The following is a 20,863-nucleotide window of genomic DNA, read 5'->3' as shown; positions in this document are numbered from 1 at the left end:
ATATGGAAAAATTGACTACCTACAACAAAGCTGCATAAATATTAATTGTTCATGATGTTAAGTGACTCGTCCAAAGGCGTTCGTTCTACGATCAGGACTGTTCTCTTTGAATATCTTGGCGCATGAAGGGGATCATTATGCACCGCACGTGCCATCAGATGGCTCAGTCGGTTTTGTGTCATGGAGTTGCGCAGCCAAGTTTTGATACGGCACAGAGTGCTGAAGGAACTAGCAGGGTTCAGCAGTGTGAAATGAGAAGAGCTTCGACAGAAGGGAACGTCTGCCTCACTTCAGGTGACATAATGCTTCGTGCACAAGTGCAGCAATATTGTCGTTGCTATATTCTTTTCAATTTATAGGCAAGGAATAGAGAAATAAGATGACATTATATTGTATTAATTAATGATTTAGCAAGTTATTAGATTCAAACATATTCACATATATGTACTAAAAATACTTAAATCAAAATGAGTGAACGAATGACATATTGCTATATAAAAAAGAGTTATAGAATCAAAACATAGCTGGTTCTATATGTCAATAACATGATAACAGATATCTCATGGGAAGTTTCTGCAGTAAATTTCCATTTAACCATATAACAGTGGGTTTCGACGTCATGTGACTTAATTAACCAATAGCTATAATTATTTACATCATATTTGACCAATTAGATAATTGAACGTCCAAAACCCACAGCTACAAAATTATCATACTTGTGAGAATTCGTTAGACAACAGACAGATTCTGGAAGGTAAAAGATGTAACCATTTCTATCAGGAGACTCGCCCATATCGAGTCTGGCTGGCTAGGGTTTGAGAATGACTTTAGTATTGTAATCTCTACTATGCTTATATGTATCCAGCTTGATAAATAAAATGTAACCAGCGGCTGCCAGGCATGATACGCCCACATTTTTGAGAGATGGATAGAGAACAAGCTAAAAAGAAAGTGATTTTTCCTACAATCAAGGGCCATAATTCATGAAGTTGCGACAATATCGAAAGGAACCAACATCTTTAGGTTATAAACATGCATTTCAAGTTTCATCAAAATCAAATTAAAATTGCGACCTGTACAGGGTCCACAACCTTGATATACCATATTTTTACACTATTCGCGTACAAGTGGCGGCCATTTTGGTCCGATTTTAACGAAATTCGAACTCAACCTTGATATAATCAAACGTTTTTTTTTAAATCGTATAATAATTGTGACCTCCAGAGGGACCACTAGCTAAAAAAAAGTGATTTTGCGTACAATCAGGGGCCATAATTCAGGAAGTTACGATCCGATATGCGACAATATCGAAATGAACCAAGATCTTTAGGTTATAAACATGCATTTCATCAAAATAGAATTAAAATTGTGACCCATACAGGGTCCACAACCTTGATTTACCATATTTTTACACTATTCGCGTCCAATGGCGGCCATTTTGTCCGGCAATTTTGGTCCGATTTTCACGAAATTCGAACTCAACCTCCCTTAGGGGTAACGGGGATATAATAATACGTTTTTTTTTAAATTGGATAAAAATTATGACCTTTATAGGGACCACAAGCTAAAAACGCGATTTTTCGTACAATCAGGGACCATAATTCAGGAAGTTACGTCCGATATGCGCGAATATCAAAAGGATCTGAGATCTTTGGGTTATAAACTTACATTTCAAGTTTCAACAAAATCGGATAAAAATTGTGACCTCTATAGGGTCCACAAGCTAAAAACGTGATTTTTCGTACAAACAGGGGCCATAATCCATGAAGTTTCGATCCGATACATGCCTATATCGAAAGCAGTCGAGATCTTTTGGGGATAAACCTATATTTCAAGTTTTGTCAAAATCGGACAAGAATTGTGACCTGTAAAGAGCCCACAAACAAATTGTGGACGTCCGGACGGACAGGGGCGACGGCAATATACGTCCACATGAAAATGTTGGCGTATAAAAACGAACAGTTGCATTGTTATAACTACTGAGAAGACAAACGTCTTAAGAAAACAGAAATAAGTAAATACACAACGTGATGGGGATGGGGGGGGGGGGCAACTTCAACTTTGAATTTTCAACTTTTTTTTATTTGCATATTACGTCCATTAAGAACATTATACAAAACATACGCATACATCAATATCAGGTATACAAAAATATATTTTACATGGAACAATATATTGGAATAACATGATATAATGAAATGAAAATGCATGTACCATTGAGATGATATAATGAAAATATAACAATGAAAGTATGATATGTATACATTGCTACTGCTTCTTTAGCAAGAAAATCTGGCGGATTAAAAAGAAGCTCAAAGGTTAATTGACAAGATTGTATTAAAGTAGGGTAGATATATTTTAAGCGCAAGTTTTCATATCTGGGACACTGGAAAGAGAACATTGGGTGCATAACCTTTGGTCTGGTGGAATATTCTTGTATCGCCCTCTCTCTATTTCCAGTTTGTGTGAGCTAAGTAAGGCGGATTTAAAGTTTTTATTTTTAACCTGCAGGAGGTAACGAGCGGGGTGATTTATTAAGTTTTTATACAGACCATACGTTCTCAGTTTGGTTCCTGATTTAGTTAGTTCTGCAAAATGATGGTTGAATTTAGTTTGAAGTTTTAGTTTAGTTGCTGAGGGAGAGGGGTTATGAGGGAGATCATAATATTCATATAATTTTGCTATGGATGCTGTCCAAGAATATTTAATGTTATTGTTTGCAATGAGGTTGCTATCGGTAATGAAGGCAGAATGTAAAAGAACACTTTTAGGAAAACTGTCTATACTAGAATTAGTAAGACGTTTATAGGAGATCATTCTTTGAAATATGTCAAGGTTAGCTGGGAAAATACCCAATTCTGCTAGACAGCCAATGTTGGATGTTTTTGATGGTTGTGCTAGTATTGATTTGCAGATTTTAATAGTTAGTTTATGATGATTAATTTGGTCCCATTTACTAATTTCAAAAATTTTGCTGTGTACCAAACTAGATCCCCAGATATCGGATGCATATATAGCTATCTGCTTGACAACGGATTGGTATAATTTGATCAGAACATCGGTAGGAAGAAAATCGGTAGTACCAATTTTATTGCACAAATAAAACCATGCACGTCTAGCTTTACTATTAAGTTCGGTGATTGCAGACTTGAACGTAGAGTTATTGGAAAGGCACACCCCTTGATAAACGTATGATTTAACTATTTCAAGATTAATATTGCCAAAATGAAATATGTTCTTTATTTTTCTTTGATTATTTTTGATTATCATGATTTTTGATTTTGTTGGGTTACGGTCAATCTGCCAATCACCGTAAAATTTATTAAGTTGGTCAAGACTAGTTTGTAACCCAGTTTCAGTAGTGGAGAGCAACCAGCAGGTGGGAGACATTATTAGATTCTAGTGAGGGAGGATTTGTGTTCGCATTATTAATATAAAACTGTAAATCGTTAATATAGATATTAAATAGTACAGGGCTTAACACACATCCCTGTTTCACACCCATGAAAGAGTTTATTGTATTGGAGATTCCCATGGAAGTTTTCGCAGTATATGAAGTATTTGAGTACATGGATGTAATTAAATCAAATATCGGTCCGTTGATGTTATTTTTTAGTAATTTATAAAAGAGGCCTGTTCTGCATACAGAGTCAAAGGCTTTTTTAAAGTCCACAAAGGCCATGAACAAATTCTGTTTCTTACACTTAAATTTGTTGATAATCGTTTTGAGTATGAAAATATTATCAACTGTCCGATGATTTTTACGGAACCCGCCCTGTGCCGGGTCAAGTAAATTGTTGTCTTCAAGGTAATTTGTTATTCGATTATTGATAATAGACAGAAAACACTCGCTGAAGCAACTGGACAGGGAAATGCCACGATAGTTATTTAAATCATCCTTACTGCCCTTTTTGTGTAGTGGAACAATATATGATTCCATCCAGGACGCTGGATAGCAACCCGTCGTTAAAATCATATTGAACAATTTTAGGAACTGATCAATCATAATTTCGGAGGAAGATATTAACATTTCATTGAGAATCAAATCAGGCCCATTCTATTTTTTTGTTTTTAGTTTTTTTTACAGCTTTTCGAAGTTCATTTGCAGAGATAGGCTCATTCAGGTTGGTATTAATAGGCTCTTGTTTAAGTTGTTCAATTTTTTCAAATATTTCAGAGAGTTTGGACTGATCATGTTTTTTTTCAAAAAGTGTGGTAAAATGATTTTCCCACACGTTAATGGTTATGTTATCACCCCATCTGGTTTGTCTTTAAGAAGGGAATTGACAAGTTTCCAGTATTCACGCGGGTTATTGCTATCAAGATCATCAAGTTTTTCTAATATTGCATTTTTAGCCTGTCGCATTTTGTATTTAGTTGTTTCTTATAATCTTTCTTTCTCTTATAATATCCAAGGCTAACAGTTTAATAAATTGATCATGCAAAGAATGAAGACAACTGTCTAGACTGAGATGCTTTATCAAATAACTAAACAAGTGGTTTAACATGCAAGATAAGCCCACATTTTGCAAGAGATGATGGAAAATATGAACAATCAGAAAAAAAAATCTGTTAAAAACAAAGGCCTCTATCGCCTTCATAAGGTTTTCAGAAAAGGGAGCTAACTCCAGAACAGAAGGTCTGATGAGTAACAAAAGTTAACTTTTTATCTTTGACATACATTTTCATATATTTTAAGTGTCATCTAAATCGGATAAAAATTGTGGGTTCTAAGAGGGACCACAAACTTTGTACATATTTCACACTTGTGTAAAAAAGGTAGGTCATAACCCATGAAATTGCGGTCTGATGTGCACAAAAAGCAAACTCTTCCAAGATCTTTAAAGATACATTATGGGAGATTAGATAACGAGTTTGCAGTTCACACTATAATAGTTAAAAAACTAGATAATGTAAAGGGAATTTGCTGAAAATTTCAGTCAAATTGATCCACTATGAACCGAGAACGAAGCGGGTGAAATTTTCGCATAGTCTCGGCCATCATTACTAAAATAATTAATATAAACACATAGTCTCGATTATCCACTGTTTTGATTTAATTATCAATGGCCGTTAAGCGGCATATAGGAATCTAATCCAGCCAACATCGAAGGCTAGCCTTGGCATCGAGAGTTTATTATGGTATGGATAAGTTAAGTAATGCCTAAAGAAATACCTGCAATAGGCAGATTTAGCTCTTGCATAATGTATGTTTAAAATATGATATATGTTAAGTTTCATCTGATTTGGACAAAAATTGTGGCCTCCAGAGGGTCCACAACCTTGGTATATGTATTACATGCTTTGCCACTATCTGAGTAAAGTGAGGGGAGATTTTAACGGAAAGAATGCTCATGGTTAAATAATGTATATCAGTGTGGAAATAAAAGTATACTGTTGAATCAAGCAACAAAAAGAAAACTGCATAGTTTGAAAACATGTCAGACGAAAAGAACAATTTACACCATAAATTGCGTTCATATTTGACACATGCGCAATTGTTTCACTTAGATTCAGCATAAGCACACAAACCTTTTAAAAGCTGTCTCAACATTTCACTAAAATGTTGTTCGCCTTCGTTTCATTTTTAATCGTGTAGGAGTATTATTTTGAGAACTAGAATTCTCTCCTTGAAATGAGTCTGAGTTTTTGAAATTGAAAGTTATTTCCTCATCAACCATTAAAGAATTTTCACTGAATGATTCACTCTCTGAACAGGGCACAGTTTCAAATGAATTTAAGGGTGTGGCTAAACTGTCATTAGATATATCTGTTGTAACTTGTGTGTAGAAAAGAATATAAGCTTGAGACTTCTGAACATCACCTAATGAACAAAACTCCACTTTTGAGTCATTACAATTTAACCAGGATTCTGAAAATAGTGAAAAATAAGGAACTAAAGTATTAATACTATTAATAGAAAACAGATCGAGTTTTGCTCATTAAAGTGATTGTACTTGAGGTATATGACAGACTATGGACTATACAGAGCAATAGAGACTAACAGCCAGTCAACGGATTCATTTATTATTGATAGTTCAGTAGTTGCTAAGGACGGACTGTGGAGTCCATGTCCTTAGATCACTGTAATGTTTGTCAGGTTTCATACTTAGTTTGTTTTCTGTTGTGTTGTCCGTCTGCACTTCAGATAAGATAGAATAAGGCTGTAGACTCCCAAAAGTATGTTTTTAAAGCTCAATATTATCCAACTTTTTGATACTTTCAAGTCAAGTACTGATTTAGATGCCAGACGAGAGAGATTTTCAACATATTGATTTAAATGTGAGATTTTCAACAATCTATGTACTTGTTGTATGTATAGTGTTCAAACTACTATTTGGATATCCGTTAACGGATACAAAATTAGGGTTATCTGCATCATTTTACTATCCGTTACAGCCTTCTGACATTCCGTATGCTCTCTATTTAGCCATTTTTACTATAGATTATTTTGAAATTTTCCCCAATGCTATTGGTCACGTACGCAGCTTTGAGAATAAATGTTCATGCGTATTATTTAGCGATAGTAACTAATAACCAGCGGCTGCCAGGCAGGATACGCCCACATTTTCGAGAGATGGATAGAAAACAAGCTAAAACGAAAGTGATTTTTCCTACAATCAAGGGCCATAATTCAGGAAATTACAATTCGATATGCGGAAATATCGAAAAGAACCAAGATCTTTGGGTTATAAACTTACATTTCAAGTTTCAACAAAATCGGATAAAATTTGTGACCTCTATAGGGTCTACAACCTTGATATACCATATTTTTACGCTATTTGAGAACGAAGGGCGGCCATTTTGTCAGTCAGTCTTAGGCCGATTTTCACGAAATTCAAAAATTATGACCTCTATAGGGTCCACAAGTAAAAACGCGATTTTTCGTACAATCAGGGGCCATAATTCAGGAAGTTACGTTCCGATATGCACGAATATCGAAAGGAACCGAGATCTTTGGGTTATAAGCATACATTTCAAGTTTAAACCAAATTGGATAAAAATTGTGACCTCTACAATGTTCACAAGCTGAAAACGTGATTTTTCGTACAATCAGGGGCCATAATCCATGAAGTTACGGTCCGATACATGCCAATATCGAAAGGAACCGAGATCATAGGGTGATAAACCTATATTTCAAGATTGATTGAAATCGGATAAAAATTGTGACCTGTAGACGGTTCACAAACAATTGTGGACGAACAGACAGACAGGGGCGACGACAATATACGTCCACATGAAAATGTGGGCATATAAAAATATTAAGGCAGTGCAACGAAAATAGTAGTCTAAATAAAAAAATATTCATTCATTCCCTGCGATGGATTACGCTAGATAGAAGCTACTTCTTGGGTTTATGGGATACAAGTTTACACTGTGTTTAGACTTCCCACAATGAAATTTATTCATAACGACCTAGGTCACGTATATTCTCACTTACTGATTGGTTCAATAGCAGTAGATTATCACAATGAGGCAAACGACCTTGGCGGAATAAATGTCAGATGTTTTTATTTTACTTTTTTCATTCGTGTTGATTGAGCAAAAATGATAAGTGGGAGGAGTAGTTATACACAAATTTATTCACCTCATTGATTTTTTTGGATATCATGGATAGTCTTAATAATTAAGGCTAAAGGTAGGCACGTTTTATTCTTCGCGGCTCAAACAATTTGCAAATCGAAAGTAAGATTTCATACTCGGCATACACAGACACTCATAAACATTGAAATAAGTGAGAAATTATGAGTATATGAACTTTTGATGTGATTTTGTTCAAGAATTTCACGTTTCCGAATTATCCGAATAGTATTCGGATAGCAAACAAAAGTATTCGGATCACAAATCTCGATCCGATTTTCAACACTATGTATGTAGTATGTACATTTCGGATATTTGTTGATACTGATATTTAACAGTAAAGAAATTAAGATGATTTGGTCATAAATATCTAATCCAAAACTTAATTATTAATACTTACCGGCCTCACTACTCCAGCAATATGCTGTATAATGACCGGAACCGAAACCCCATCCATGATGTACTACAACACCAGATAATCTATATGTACAAGATGTCCAACTCACAGAGTCAGAACAATATGGGGACATATCTAAGTCCTCATCAAAACTTACATGAGTACTGATTTTTTCACGATGATATCGACCTGACCACCTGGAATTAACAAACAGCTTCGTTGATTTTTCCCTAAAAATGTATTTGTAAGAAAAAAAATGATGATTATGATGTGTTATATGGTGAGATAATATACACCCGACCATGCACTATGCACTAAAAACATTCATGCTAAATCAACATGCACACCAGTAATTTCTCTGCACCTGCTGCATGCATTAAGCAATTTTTGCCAGAAAAACATGGGAGGATTGATCTAGAATACACCTTATTATTAATATCAAGTTTTATAATTAAACTAAGCCAGATAAGTGAATGTTAATGTTATACTATTATGTATCAACTGTAAATCAGGATTGGCTATTAGTATGTTTGATGTTGGTCCAAATGATGTAGATCTTTTTCCATATGTGACCCTCCATGTACTATAAAACCAGTTGGGGATCACGGTGGCTAAGTGGGTAGGAGGTCGGGTGTTCGATCCCTGCATTGGCCGAGAAAGTTCATCCAGATTTTCCGGCGTGGTTTCCCCTTGTCAGTGATGAAGGACGGAGGGCCTGACAAAGACAGCTGTCTAGTCCTTCGGATGAGACAAAAAACCGAGGTCCTGTGTATACATTAGAATGCACGTAAAAGGTCCCTTGGCAGTTGGAATTCGATATAAGAGTAGGCGATAGTGCCGCTGCTCAGGCAAAATTTCCCTCATAGCACACTGTATGGCGTATGCCCGTCTGCATTAGCCCAGGTTAGGAGCAGACCTTATACTGTGTATAAATTTAAAGTCAATTGAATATTAACTTTAGCCTCTAGAGTGTCCACAAGATTTTTTAAAGTGATCAAGGGCCATAACTCTGGCAGTAATCATCGGCTTTTTCGTCTCATCACCTTAAACACTGTGTATAAATTTAAAGTCAATCGGATATTAACTTTAGCCTCTAGAGCATCCACAAGCAATTGTGGACGCCAGACCGCCGGACGACAATATACGACCACATAAAAATTGGCTGAGTTATGGCCATCTGAAGTTTCCATAGCTGCGGTGCTGCCAAATTCAAAATAATGAGAAATTTGCCTTTTAAAACAGCCAAAATAAATCCCATAGAAAGACATATACTATTGCATACATCAAAATGTAATTTTGTGTGTATAATAATGTGTGGTGTACCAACATTTGTACAAAATTTCATCAACATATTCCTTTAGTAACATATTTTTGTTGTTGGTTTTCTGAAATATACCTGAGGAGATCCATATAACTCGCATTGGCTGCATTATGGCCATGGCTACAAAGGCCTGGTTCCACATTTTTGCCACAAAATATAATTTTGCACGTCACTTCCCATTTCTTCACATACTTGTTACACGTCTTCCGTGGCAATGATCTCTGTGTTAAAATGTATTTAACCAGTTCTATCACATATGTAATAATGACTGACACCAATATTGTCCTTTAATGTGTTTTATTTTTAAGTGATGATATATATCTTGAGTCACCCAAATAAAACTATTTTTGCCCATTACCATGGTAACTGTTTTATAAATAATTGGTTTTAGATCACATTCGAGGGGAAAACCTAAACCAAACCCTCTTATTAGAGTAGAAATATTAGCATATGGCTCAATTTCACATAATCTTATATGGTGATATTGAATTTAACAATACATTTTTCGTCATTATTATTTATTTATTTATATTTATCCGATTTTTCTAATATGGTTCTTACTAGAAAAAATGTAAGCACCAGTGGGCAGCCCCCACCTGGTGTAGCCTGCCATGCACCCCCACCTGGTGTAGCCTGCCATAGGGCTAGCAACCCTATGAGAAATTTTGTCCCTCTACACGGAACACCTTATGTGACTCCGCATGTTAATCTCACCAATAAGAATCTAGCAGGTAGTTTTGATGAATTGGCTGCAGGTAACCTACCTGATACTTTAATTGATTCAAATATTAACAATGCATTATGCAAGAGCAAAATCTGCTTATTACAAGTCTTTACTTTCTTTAGGCCTGAAATGTTATCTAAATTATCAATTAGACATTAATTAACTTATCCAGACCATAATAAACTCTCGATGTCAAGGCTAGCCTTCGATGTTGGCTGGATTAGATTCCTATATGCCGCTAACGGCCGTTGATAATTAAATAAAAAAAAATTGGATAATTGAGACTATGCTGTTTATATTAATGATTTTAGTATTGATGACCGAGACTATGCAAAAATTTCAACCGCTTCGTTCTCGACTCGTAGTGGATCAATTTGACTGAAATTTTCAGCAAATTACCTTTACACTATCTATTTTTTAACTATTATAGCGAGAACTGCCATCTCTTTATCTTATCACCCATAATGTATCTTTAATTGTGAATTTTGTAGTCTGTCTTTTGGTGCTTGTAACTATAGACAGTGTAAATTATGTACTGATTACAATGAAGCCCACACATTTGGTAGCTCGGTTACTGGTAGATGCTACCATATTTCTACAGATCAAAATCTTAATTGTAATATGCAAAATATAGTATATTTATTGACTTGCAATCACTGCAGATTACAGTATGTTGGGGAAACTAGTAAATCTTGTAAAACAAGGTTTAATAATCATAGATCAGCAGGAAATTCTGAAAATGCACACAAACTACTATATCAACATTTCAAACAAAATCCATGAAAGGATTTTGGATACAGAGTTCAAATAATTGAAAAACTTTCTGGTTTAGGACACCTCAGTAATGGCAAAATCGATCCTGCAGTTACACAAGAAAGAAATCACGCAGAAGAAACTTGGATAATAAAATTACAAACCATTTTCCCTTATGGTCTCAATCATAGATTTAAAAACATCGATTACAGTAACCGTGATGAAAACACTTTGATTACAAGAAATTGTTACAAAAAACTTGATCATAAATTTCAAAATAAAAGATAGGTTGCCAGGCAACGAAACATACGCCGACAGCAGCTAAATCGTCCAGGCAGTCAACAAGTATTGTGGCATATTTTTACTTCTTTCGGTAATGAAACATTTATAATACACTAAAATCTGATTAAGAGTAACAAATGTTGAAGTAATTATCAGAAAACCATTAGAATTTGTTTGGTTTTTATAAAGTTCTGTCCCATGCCAACGTTTAGTATACAAAACTTTTAATATCATGGATTTAGCTGTGCAAGTCATAAAAATTCATTGAAAATCAATATACTTGTTCGTCTCAAGCTCTTAAACTCTGTGTATCAATCTGAAATCAACTCTGGCAGTAATTATCGGAAATCGCTGAAAATCAATAGGCTTCTTCGTCTCATGACCTTAAACACTGTGTATAAATTTAAAGTCAATCGGATATTAACTTTGGCCTTTAGAGCGTCCACAAGATTTTTTGAAGTGATCAAGGGCCAGAACTCTGGCAGTAATTATCGAAAATTGCTGAAAATGAAGAGACGTCTTGGTCTCATGACCTTAAACACTGTGTATAAATTTAAAGTCAATCGGATGTTAACTTTAGCCTCTAGAGCGTCCACAAGATTTTTCAAAGTGATCAAGGGCCATAACTCTGGCAGTAATTATCTGAAATCACTGAAAATCAATAGGCTTCATCGTCTCATGACCTTAAACACTGTATAAATTTAAAGTCAATCGGATATTAACTTTGACCTGTAGAGCGTCCACAAGATTTTTTGAAGTGATCAAGGGCCATAACTCTGGCAGTAATTATCGGAAATCGCTGAAAATCAATAGGCTTCTTCGTCTCATGCTCTTAAACACTGTGTATAAATTTAAAGTCAATCGGATATTAACTTTGGCCTGTAGAGCATCCACAAGATTTTTTGAAGTGATCAAGGGCCATAACTCTGGCAGTAATTATCAGAAATCGCTGAAAATCAATAGGCTTCTTTGTCTCATGACCTTAAACACTGTGTATAAATTTAAAGTCAATCGGATATTAACTTTGGCCTTTAGAGTGTCCACAAGATTTTTTGAAGTGATCAAGGGCCATAACTCTGGCAGTAATTTTCGGAAATCGCTGAAAATCAATAGGCTTCTTCGCTTCATGACCTTAAACACTGTGTATAAATTTAAAGTCAATTGGATATTAACTTTAGCCTCTAGAGCGTCCACAAGATTTTTTGAAGTGATCAAGGGCCATAACTCTGGCAGTAATTAACGGAAATCGCTGAAAATCAATAGGCTTCTTCGTTTCATGGCCTTAAACACTGTATATAAATTTAAAGTCAATCGGATATTAACGGACGGATGACGACAATATACGACCACATTTCAATGTGGGCATATAAAAAAGTTCTATAAAAAAAATTGAAATTTCAAAAAGACCCAGAAAGTATTTTGAATGAATCGTATTCTGTATGTCAATGCCATGCTTCCGATAAATTGTACTGTGCAGCTTGTGTACTCAACCTAGCACGACAAATTATACACACTTTGAAAAAATCTACAGCTAAGAAACTTGGGTGTGCTAATACAGGATATCATCTATTCTAATCAACTTAATGAACGCTTTCTTCCACAATATTACGATGTTATAACCGATTTGATAAATAGTAAATTTTCACCTAAGCATTCAATACAGCCTCATAAAGTGCAAAAGAAAAAACCTGACGTCTTATGTAAAATCCTTTTTACAGATAAACATATACAAGACATTGGATTGAATAGAATCTTTAGAGACCGATCAGTAATTATAAAAATCTATACCAGATACTTTTCCTAAAATTTCACCTACAGTCGTATACAAATTTTTACCTCCAATTCGTAATAAAATATTTAACTACCATCAAACTATTGAAAACTTTAACGTACAAGAGTTTATTAACAATTACGATAATACTATATGTCAATGCGCCAACTCTCCCTTTAAAGACAAGTTTCATGACCATATACTTACAAGAAACTTCGATATTGTTGAAGATAAAAATCTTAAAAAAACTTTTTCGCTTTGGACCACAATTTCGAGAACAACCTAGTAAAACTAATTTCAAAAAGTTACATAATCTTAAATCTCAAATCAGGAAATGCATAGTAGCTTGGTCTGATAAATTTCGTGCACCATTAGAATCTTTTGGAGAATGGAAAAACACTGTTTTTGATCTCTTGTCAAAAAGAATCAAATATATAAAACTTAACCCAAGACACCCGCCACCCGAAGTCCTAAATAATACATCCGCAGTTGAATGTCTTGCTTCTCTTCAAGATAGATTTGTTCTAACGCCTGTCGATAAGGCCAGCAATAATATTGCCTTTATCTGTAAAAAATACTATATTAGAAATATTCTTACTTTGGCCCAATACCCATAATGACACTTATAAATGCATTACAGATTTAACTTAACTAGATATTTTACATAACCAATATACATTTAACAGGAGTAATGATATTAAAGCGATAATTTCATATTTTCTAAGAAAGTCAAAACATAATTATTTCTATGTCTTTTGCTCAATAGGTTAACAACTCACTATTATACGACCATGGGCATTATTTCCCACCCCTAAAAATTACCTCCCTTGTTTTCCTATTGCCTCCATGCATTAGCTACCTTCAAACGTTGGAATTTGAAGTTGAAAATGATATTTTTGCCAATTTCTCAGCTGGCAATAGTGACTTATAGGATTAATAGGATTATTCTTTAACAAGGTATGACGTTTTATGGATACCATCTATTTTAAGGCTATATTTTAATAAATTTTAAAAATATAACTTAAAAATATGAAATTGCAGCTTTAAAGACAATGTGAAAATAGATGCACTACCTTACATTTATTCTATACCTAAATTCCATAAAAACCCAGTAAAATTCAGATAATATCCTCCAGTATCTGCCAAACAAAACCATTAGCTAAAACTATCACCAAAGGGCTTAAATTATGCCAAACCCAACATGCCATTTGGTGCAGAACACTTCGTAGCTATACTGGAATAATAGTTTTTTTATAATTGATAAAAAAAAACCTATAGTAGACACTTTAGAAAAAATCAATAAAAAAATTAATGCAAACACAATAGAAACTTCGATTTTTCTACTTTGTATACTATGCTTCAACATGCAGATCTTAAAGATAATTTAGATTGGTTTGTAGATAAAGCCTTTAATGGAGCTTTCGGGAAAGGCAGAAACTTGATGGCCATTTATGCAGAAGATGCTAAATGGATTATGAAACGTCGCAATGCCAACACTGTAGTTTTTGATAAAGAAAAATTTCAAAATATCATTCATTTCCTCATTGACAATGCCATATTTGAGGTTGGGGATCAGATAATGCAACAAACCATTGGTTTGCCAATGGGAACTGACCCCGCCCATTTATGGCAAATGCACATTTATATAAATACGAATTCGACTTTCAAGACCATAAAAGAAAAACAGATTACAAAGTAGCTAAAAGTCTAAACTATACCTTCCGATACATTGATGACATAACACCTATCAATGATAACGGAAATTTCAACAAATATAAAAGTGAAATATATCCTCCTGAACGAATATTAAATAAAGAAAATTCCGGTACTATAAATGCATCTGTTCTTGACCTGAACATCAATATAATTAACAATAAATTTAATGTCGGTATTTTCGACAAAACGGACAAATTTGGTTTTGAAGTAGTAAAATACCCGTCAATCTATAGTAACATACCAGATACCCTGCTATATAGTGTTTTCTATTCACAGGAATTACCATTTTTGACAATATGTAACAATAAAGAACTATTTCTCTCCCGAATAAAATCTCTTTACTTTAAATGCACTGCCAAAGGCGCTACACAATTACGCATTTTAAAAGAAATTTCAAAACTTCCATTTCTTCAACATACCAAGTTTGACATTACTTGTAAGTATATAACCTACTACATACTGGATAATGATCCAATTTAAATTTTATTTTAGATTTTCTGTAGTTACCTCACCCTGTCTGAATTACCTCCCTTAATTTTATGCCTTTATAAATACACTTACATAGTACGATTTCTTCAACATACCTGTTTTGCATTTCTTGTGTGGGATATTATATTAATATATTATAAATTGTGTGGGATATTATATTAATATATTATAAATTGTACAATTACATAACTTAATAATTCCGATTAGTCGCTAAAACTTATGGTTTTTTAAGCTTTTAACGTTATTTTATCTGGATTATCGCCCTTGGCCTTATTATTGTGATTTTTTATCACCTTCTAAGATATGACGTCATTCTCAGTCAGCAGACGGCTGTCCCTCGAGACAGTCTACATTTCCTATTTGCTTCTTTGTATTCAGTTTTGTTTTTTGTTTTTGTGACGATGGAACATGTACCCTATATGTATTGAATACTAAAGTGTTTCTTGATTGAATTTAGAGTTTAGACTACTTTTTTTATACATTTCACCGATGTGGTTACTTGTATAGTTGAATTTTACTACATATGCTTACATTCTTATTTCGTGTAGCATATAGCAGATCATGACTCATGCTGGCATTACACAATGGGTTCTTTGGGTTGTATTCCTAATTGTTTACAAATTTAAGTGAAGTCTGTGTCACTACAGACCCGGTACTGTACAGCGCAGTGGACGCTTACGGCTAGCCCCCGGATCCATTCACTTTTTTTGAATTGTCTGTATGTTTGTGTTTTCCTGAGTATGATGTCCTGCCCGTGTATTTGCTTTTGTTTAATTTTGTGTGGTGCAGTCCCCCTGCACTTACTATTAGTAACAACTAACATCTCGTATTAATCTACTATTTTTTCGGTAGTTTTGACCCATATAGTGTATTTTGCTGTGTCTTTAGAAACTGAGCAGTGGGACATCTGACTGGTTTTGTGCTGGAGGGTCACATATAAATTTGAGCAAGCGGTTGCCACATTTTGCAAGAGATAGACGGGGAGAGGGAAAATTGGGACCTCTAGAGGATCTACAAGCTAATAAACATGATTTTTCGTACAATCAGTAGTCATAATCCAGGAAGTTACAGTCTGATATGCGGCAATATCAAAAGGAACCAAGATCTTTTGGTTATACATTTTAAGCTTCATCAAAATCTGATAAAAATTGTGACCTAGCTAGAGAGTCCACAAGCTAAACACTAGATTTTTTGTACAATCAGGCGCAATAATCCATGAAGTTATGATCCGATACATGCCAATATCAAAAGGAACAGAGATCTTTGGAATATCAACCTATATTCCAAGTTTCATCAAAACTGGATAAAAACTGTGACCTGCAGAGTGTCCACAAACAAACATGAACAGACGTCCGGACAAACAGGGGCGAAACATAATACATCTTTAAAGTTACTGAATGTCATTTGAGGTATTTTGAATTCTTTGTAACTACAAAACTGTATAAGTTGAATCTCTAAAACAATATCAGTTCAAAAAGGGTTCAAGTCTATTCACTATTTACATAAAAGATATGATGAATTGAAGTTTTTTGCATCATTTAGTGTCATCTACAAGTGCTGAGTAAAATCTCTTGATGTGCCTCTTTTTAATCAGATTGAATCCAAGCAGGTTTTGTTTTCTTAATTGAGGCTAAATAACCAATTTGAGTACATTTTAAAATTGATTAAAGATACATTATGGGAGATTTTTATAGAGAATTGGCCATTCTTGCTATAACAGTTCAAAAGTAGATGATGAAAGAAGAATATATTGAAAATTTCAGTCAAATTACTTTATTCTGAACATAGTTATCATCGTTGTAATATTTGACTAGAAATGGTAGTGAAATGTGCCTTCACCTTGGCCGATCGTTTGATTGACAGGCGTTAACTCCACCTACATATCTCGATTATCAAGTAAAGTTTTCAATGGCATGCGGAAACGCTCTACAGTGGCATCGCTAAGTACACTCTATCATTTAGCCTCGATCTAACTGACGTATTCTCATCAGGATGCGCCATATTTGAATTAATTAATAAGTGAAATCCTATTTAAATCCGAGCTGTAGCCGAGCCATCCGTGTGTCTACAGAGTTGAATTTGGGCTTGTTGTTTAAATAAAGATCTAATTTATAATTTCTATAACATCTGAAGCCTAAATAAAGACTTGCAATAATCAGATTTTGCTCTTGCATAATGTATGTTTAAGCCATGAAACATTGTCTGAAAAATGCATCAATGATTTATGGTCTGTTTGAGTTGGTTGGACTATACCTTAGCTTTCAAATTTTATGAGCTGGTCCAGCTTAAATAGTAACAAATCACTTTAGGCATTAAATTTTAATATTTTATGGCTAACTCCTCAAAGAAAAGCACTGATTTTAACAAGGGCATTCTTGAAATATTTTAGTAAATAAGGCCCAAGTATAAATGCATATTAATTAAAGGCAGGTCATGTACTTACCGGAATCGTTTTAAATGTAATCTGAGTACAGGAGGTAGTTTGTTTAACAATAATTGTTTACAGGCTTCAGATAATATGGACGGTTTGTTATCACCTGCTTCAACTAGCTTCTCTGCAAGGCAAACAATCATTTAATTTCATCATTTTATTTGAATTAGAAGGTATGCAAAATATCTATATTTGAACTAATATAGTAAAGCCAGAACCCCCTGCGCTTTCTCTAAATCTTGAATATTAAATATTTACAGATGGGATTGATGTTTGGAATCTGGTAAGTGACGGACGGCGATAATGAAGTTTTATTCCAAGTTTTATCAAAATCCATCAACTAGACGTAAAATTATTCATAGAATAGCAATAACAGGCTATACTTTACATGTATACTTCAAGTCAAATAGAAGGAAAAGACTTACTGTTGCAATATTCACAGGCGTAAATAGGACCTTCCAGCATTTCTATTTCTGTAAATTTGGTCAACATTTCTGTTACGTGACAAGAAGCATTTGAGACATTTGTATTGGAGGATGTTATTTGATAACGATCAGGGAATTCCAGAGACAGATCTAGATATGGTTCATGAGTAGAAGATTGGTTATCACATTTCAAACATGTGACCTGTAAAAAAAAAAAAAAAAAAAAAAAAAATTTTTTTTAGTCAAAAACATCTTAGTATTGACAGTTCAAGAAAATATGATAACATGTGAGATTTACTTTTAGTGAAAAACCAATTACTTAAGCGGATATAAATTCAGTGTGACAACATTAGAAATTTGTCCATAATTATTTCTTGATGAAATGATATAACATATGGGTATTTACAACTATGGGGTGATGATGTGATAAGCTTAAGTTAGATCATAATATTAGTTTTAAAGATATGGATTTACTATTATTTACTAGCATCTGTGCAATCAGTGATATATTCATTGTGAACCAGCGGCTACCACATTTTCGAAAGATGGATAGAAAACAAGCTAAAACGAAAGTGATTTTTCCTAAAATCAAGGGCCATAATTCAGGAAATTACAATTCGATATGCGCAAATATCGAATGGAACCAAGGTCTTTGGGTTATAAACTTACATTTCAAGTTTCAACAAAATCGGATAAAAATTGTGACCTCTATAGGGTCAACAACCTTGATATACCATATTTTTACGCAATTTGAGAACGAGCGGCGGCCATTTTGTCTGTCAGTTTTGGGCCAATTTTCACGAAATTCGAACTCAGCCGTCCTTAAGGTGTAACGGTGATATAATAATCCGATTTTTTAAATCGGATAAAAATAAAAAACCTCTATAGGGTCCACAAGCTAAAAACATGATTTTTCGTATAATCAGGGGCCATAATTCAGGAAGTTACGGTCCGATAAGCGCGAATATCAAAAGGAACCAAGATCTTTGGGTTATAAACTTACATTTTCAACAAAATCAGATAAAAATTGTGACCTCTATAGGGTCCACAACCTTGATATACCATATTTTTACTATATTTGAGAACGAAGGGCGGCCATTTTATTTGCAGTTTTGGGCCGATTTTCACGAAATTCGAACTCAATCGTCCTTAGGGTGTAACGGTGATATAATAATATGATTTTTTAAATCGGATAAAAAATTATGACCTCTATAGGGTCCACAAGCTAAAAACGTGATTTTGCGTACAACCAGGGGCCATAATTCAGGAAGGTACAATTCGGTATGCGCAAATATCGAAAAGAACCGAGATCTTTGGGTTATAAACTTGTATTTCAAGTTTCAACAAAATCAGATAAAGATAGGTTGCCAGGCAACGAAACATACGCCCACAGCAGCTAAATCGTCCGGGCAGTCAACAAGAGTTGTCGCATATTTTTACTTTTTTCGGTAATGAAACATTTATAATACACTAAAATCTGATTAAGAGCAACAACTCAGAAAACCATTAGAATGGTTCTGCCCCATGCTAACGTTTTGTATACAAAACTTTTAATACTGTATCATGAATTTAGCTGTTCCAAGTCATAAAAATTCATTGAAAATCAATATACTTGTTCGTCTCAAGATCTTAAACTCTGTGTATCAATCTGCAGTCAATCGGATATTAACTTTGGCCTCTAGAGCGTCCACAAGATTTTTTTGAAGTGATCAAGAGCCATAACTCTGGCAGTAATTATCAGAAATCGCTGAAAATCAATAGGCTTCTTCGTCTCATGACCTTAAACACTGTGTATAAATTTAAAGTCAATCGGATATTAACTTTGGCCTCTAGAGCGTCCACAAGATTTTTTGAAGTGGTCAAGGGCCATAACTCTGGCAGTAATTATCGGAAATCACTGAAAATCAATAGGCTTCTTCGTCTCATGACCTAAAACACTGTGTATAAATTTAAAGTCAATCAGATATTAACTTTAGCCTCTAGAGCGTCCACAAGCAATTGTGGACGCCGGACGGACGGACGGACGGACGGGGGCGACGACAATATACGACCACATTTCAATGTGGGCATATAAAAATTGTGACCTCTATAGGGTCCACAATCTTGATATACCATATTTTTACGCTATTTGAGAACGAACGGCGGCCATTTTGTCTGTCAGTTTTGGGCCGATTTTCACGAAATTCGAACTCAGACGTCCTTAGGGTTTAATGGTGATATAATAAAATGTTTTTTAAATCGGATAAAAATTATGACCTCGCGATTTTTCGTACAATCAGGGGCCATAATTCAGAAAGTTACGGTCCGTTATGCGCGAATATCAAAAGGAATCGAGATCTTTGGGTTATAAACTTACATTTCAAGTTTCAACACAATCGGATAAAAATTGTAACCTCTATAGGGTCCACAACCTTGATATACCATATTTTTACGCTATTTGTGAACGAAGGGCGGCCATTTTGTCTGTCAGTTTTGGGACGATTTTCACGAAATTCGAACCCAGCCATCTTTAGGGTGTAACGGTGATATAATAATACGGTTTTTTAAATCGGATAAAAATTATGACCTCTATAGGGTCCACAAGTTGAAAAAAAGGTTTTTCGTACAATCAGGGGCCATAATTCAGGAAGTTACGTTCCGATATGCACGAATATTGAAAGGACCCGAGATCTTTGGGTTATAAGCATACATTTGAAGTTTAAACCAAATCGGGTAAAAATTGTGACCTCTACAGTGTTCACACGCAAAAAACGTGATTTTTCGTACAATTAGGGGCCATAATCCATGAAGTTACGGTCCGATACATGCCAATATCGAAAGGAACCGAGATCTTAGGGTGATAAACCTATATTTCAAGTTTCATTGAAATCGGATAAAAATTGTGACCTGTAGACTGTTCACAAACAATTGTGGACGGACAGACAGGGGCGACGACAATATACGTCCACATGAAAATGTGGGCGAAAAATAAAA

General features: G+C 34.5%; 1 protein-coding gene across 6 annotated transcripts in view; it reads right to left on the bottom strand.

Moving 5' to 3' along the window:
- LOC126825387 (ubiquitin carboxyl-terminal hydrolase 44) overlaps nucleotides 1-20,863 on the bottom strand; it is a 163,163-nt gene that overhangs the window by 4,790 nt on the left and 137,510 nt on the right. For 2 of the 6 annotated variants that reach the window (XM_050555014.2, XM_050555015.1), the window contains 4 exons: nucleotides 17,891-18,092; nucleotides 17,478-17,589; nucleotides 7,982-8,208; nucleotides 2,061-5,872 (listed from right to left, as the gene is read on the bottom strand). In XM_050555014.2, the coding sequence (XP_050410971.1) occupies nucleotides 5,559-5,872; nucleotides 7,982-8,208; nucleotides 17,478-17,589; nucleotides 17,891-18,092 (855 nt within the window). In that variant the 3' untranslated portion in view covers nucleotides 2,061-5,558. Of the gene's footprint in view, nucleotides 1-2,060; nucleotides 5,873-7,981; nucleotides 8,209-17,477; nucleotides 17,590-17,890; nucleotides 18,093-20,863 lie in introns of those variants that run through there. The other 4 variants (XM_050555012.2, XM_050555013.1, XM_050555016.1 and 1 more) reach the window with 4 other exon arrangements.

This window comes from Patella vulgata, chromosome 6, assembly GCF_932274485.2.
Source record: "Patella vulgata chromosome 6, xgPatVulg1.2, whole genome shotgun sequence".
Classification (NCBI taxonomy): Eukaryota; Metazoa; Mollusca; class Gastropoda; family Patellidae; genus Patella; species Patella vulgata.
Note: the sequence above shows the minus strand (reverse complement) of the source record. Positions and strands in the feature narration are given on the sequence as shown.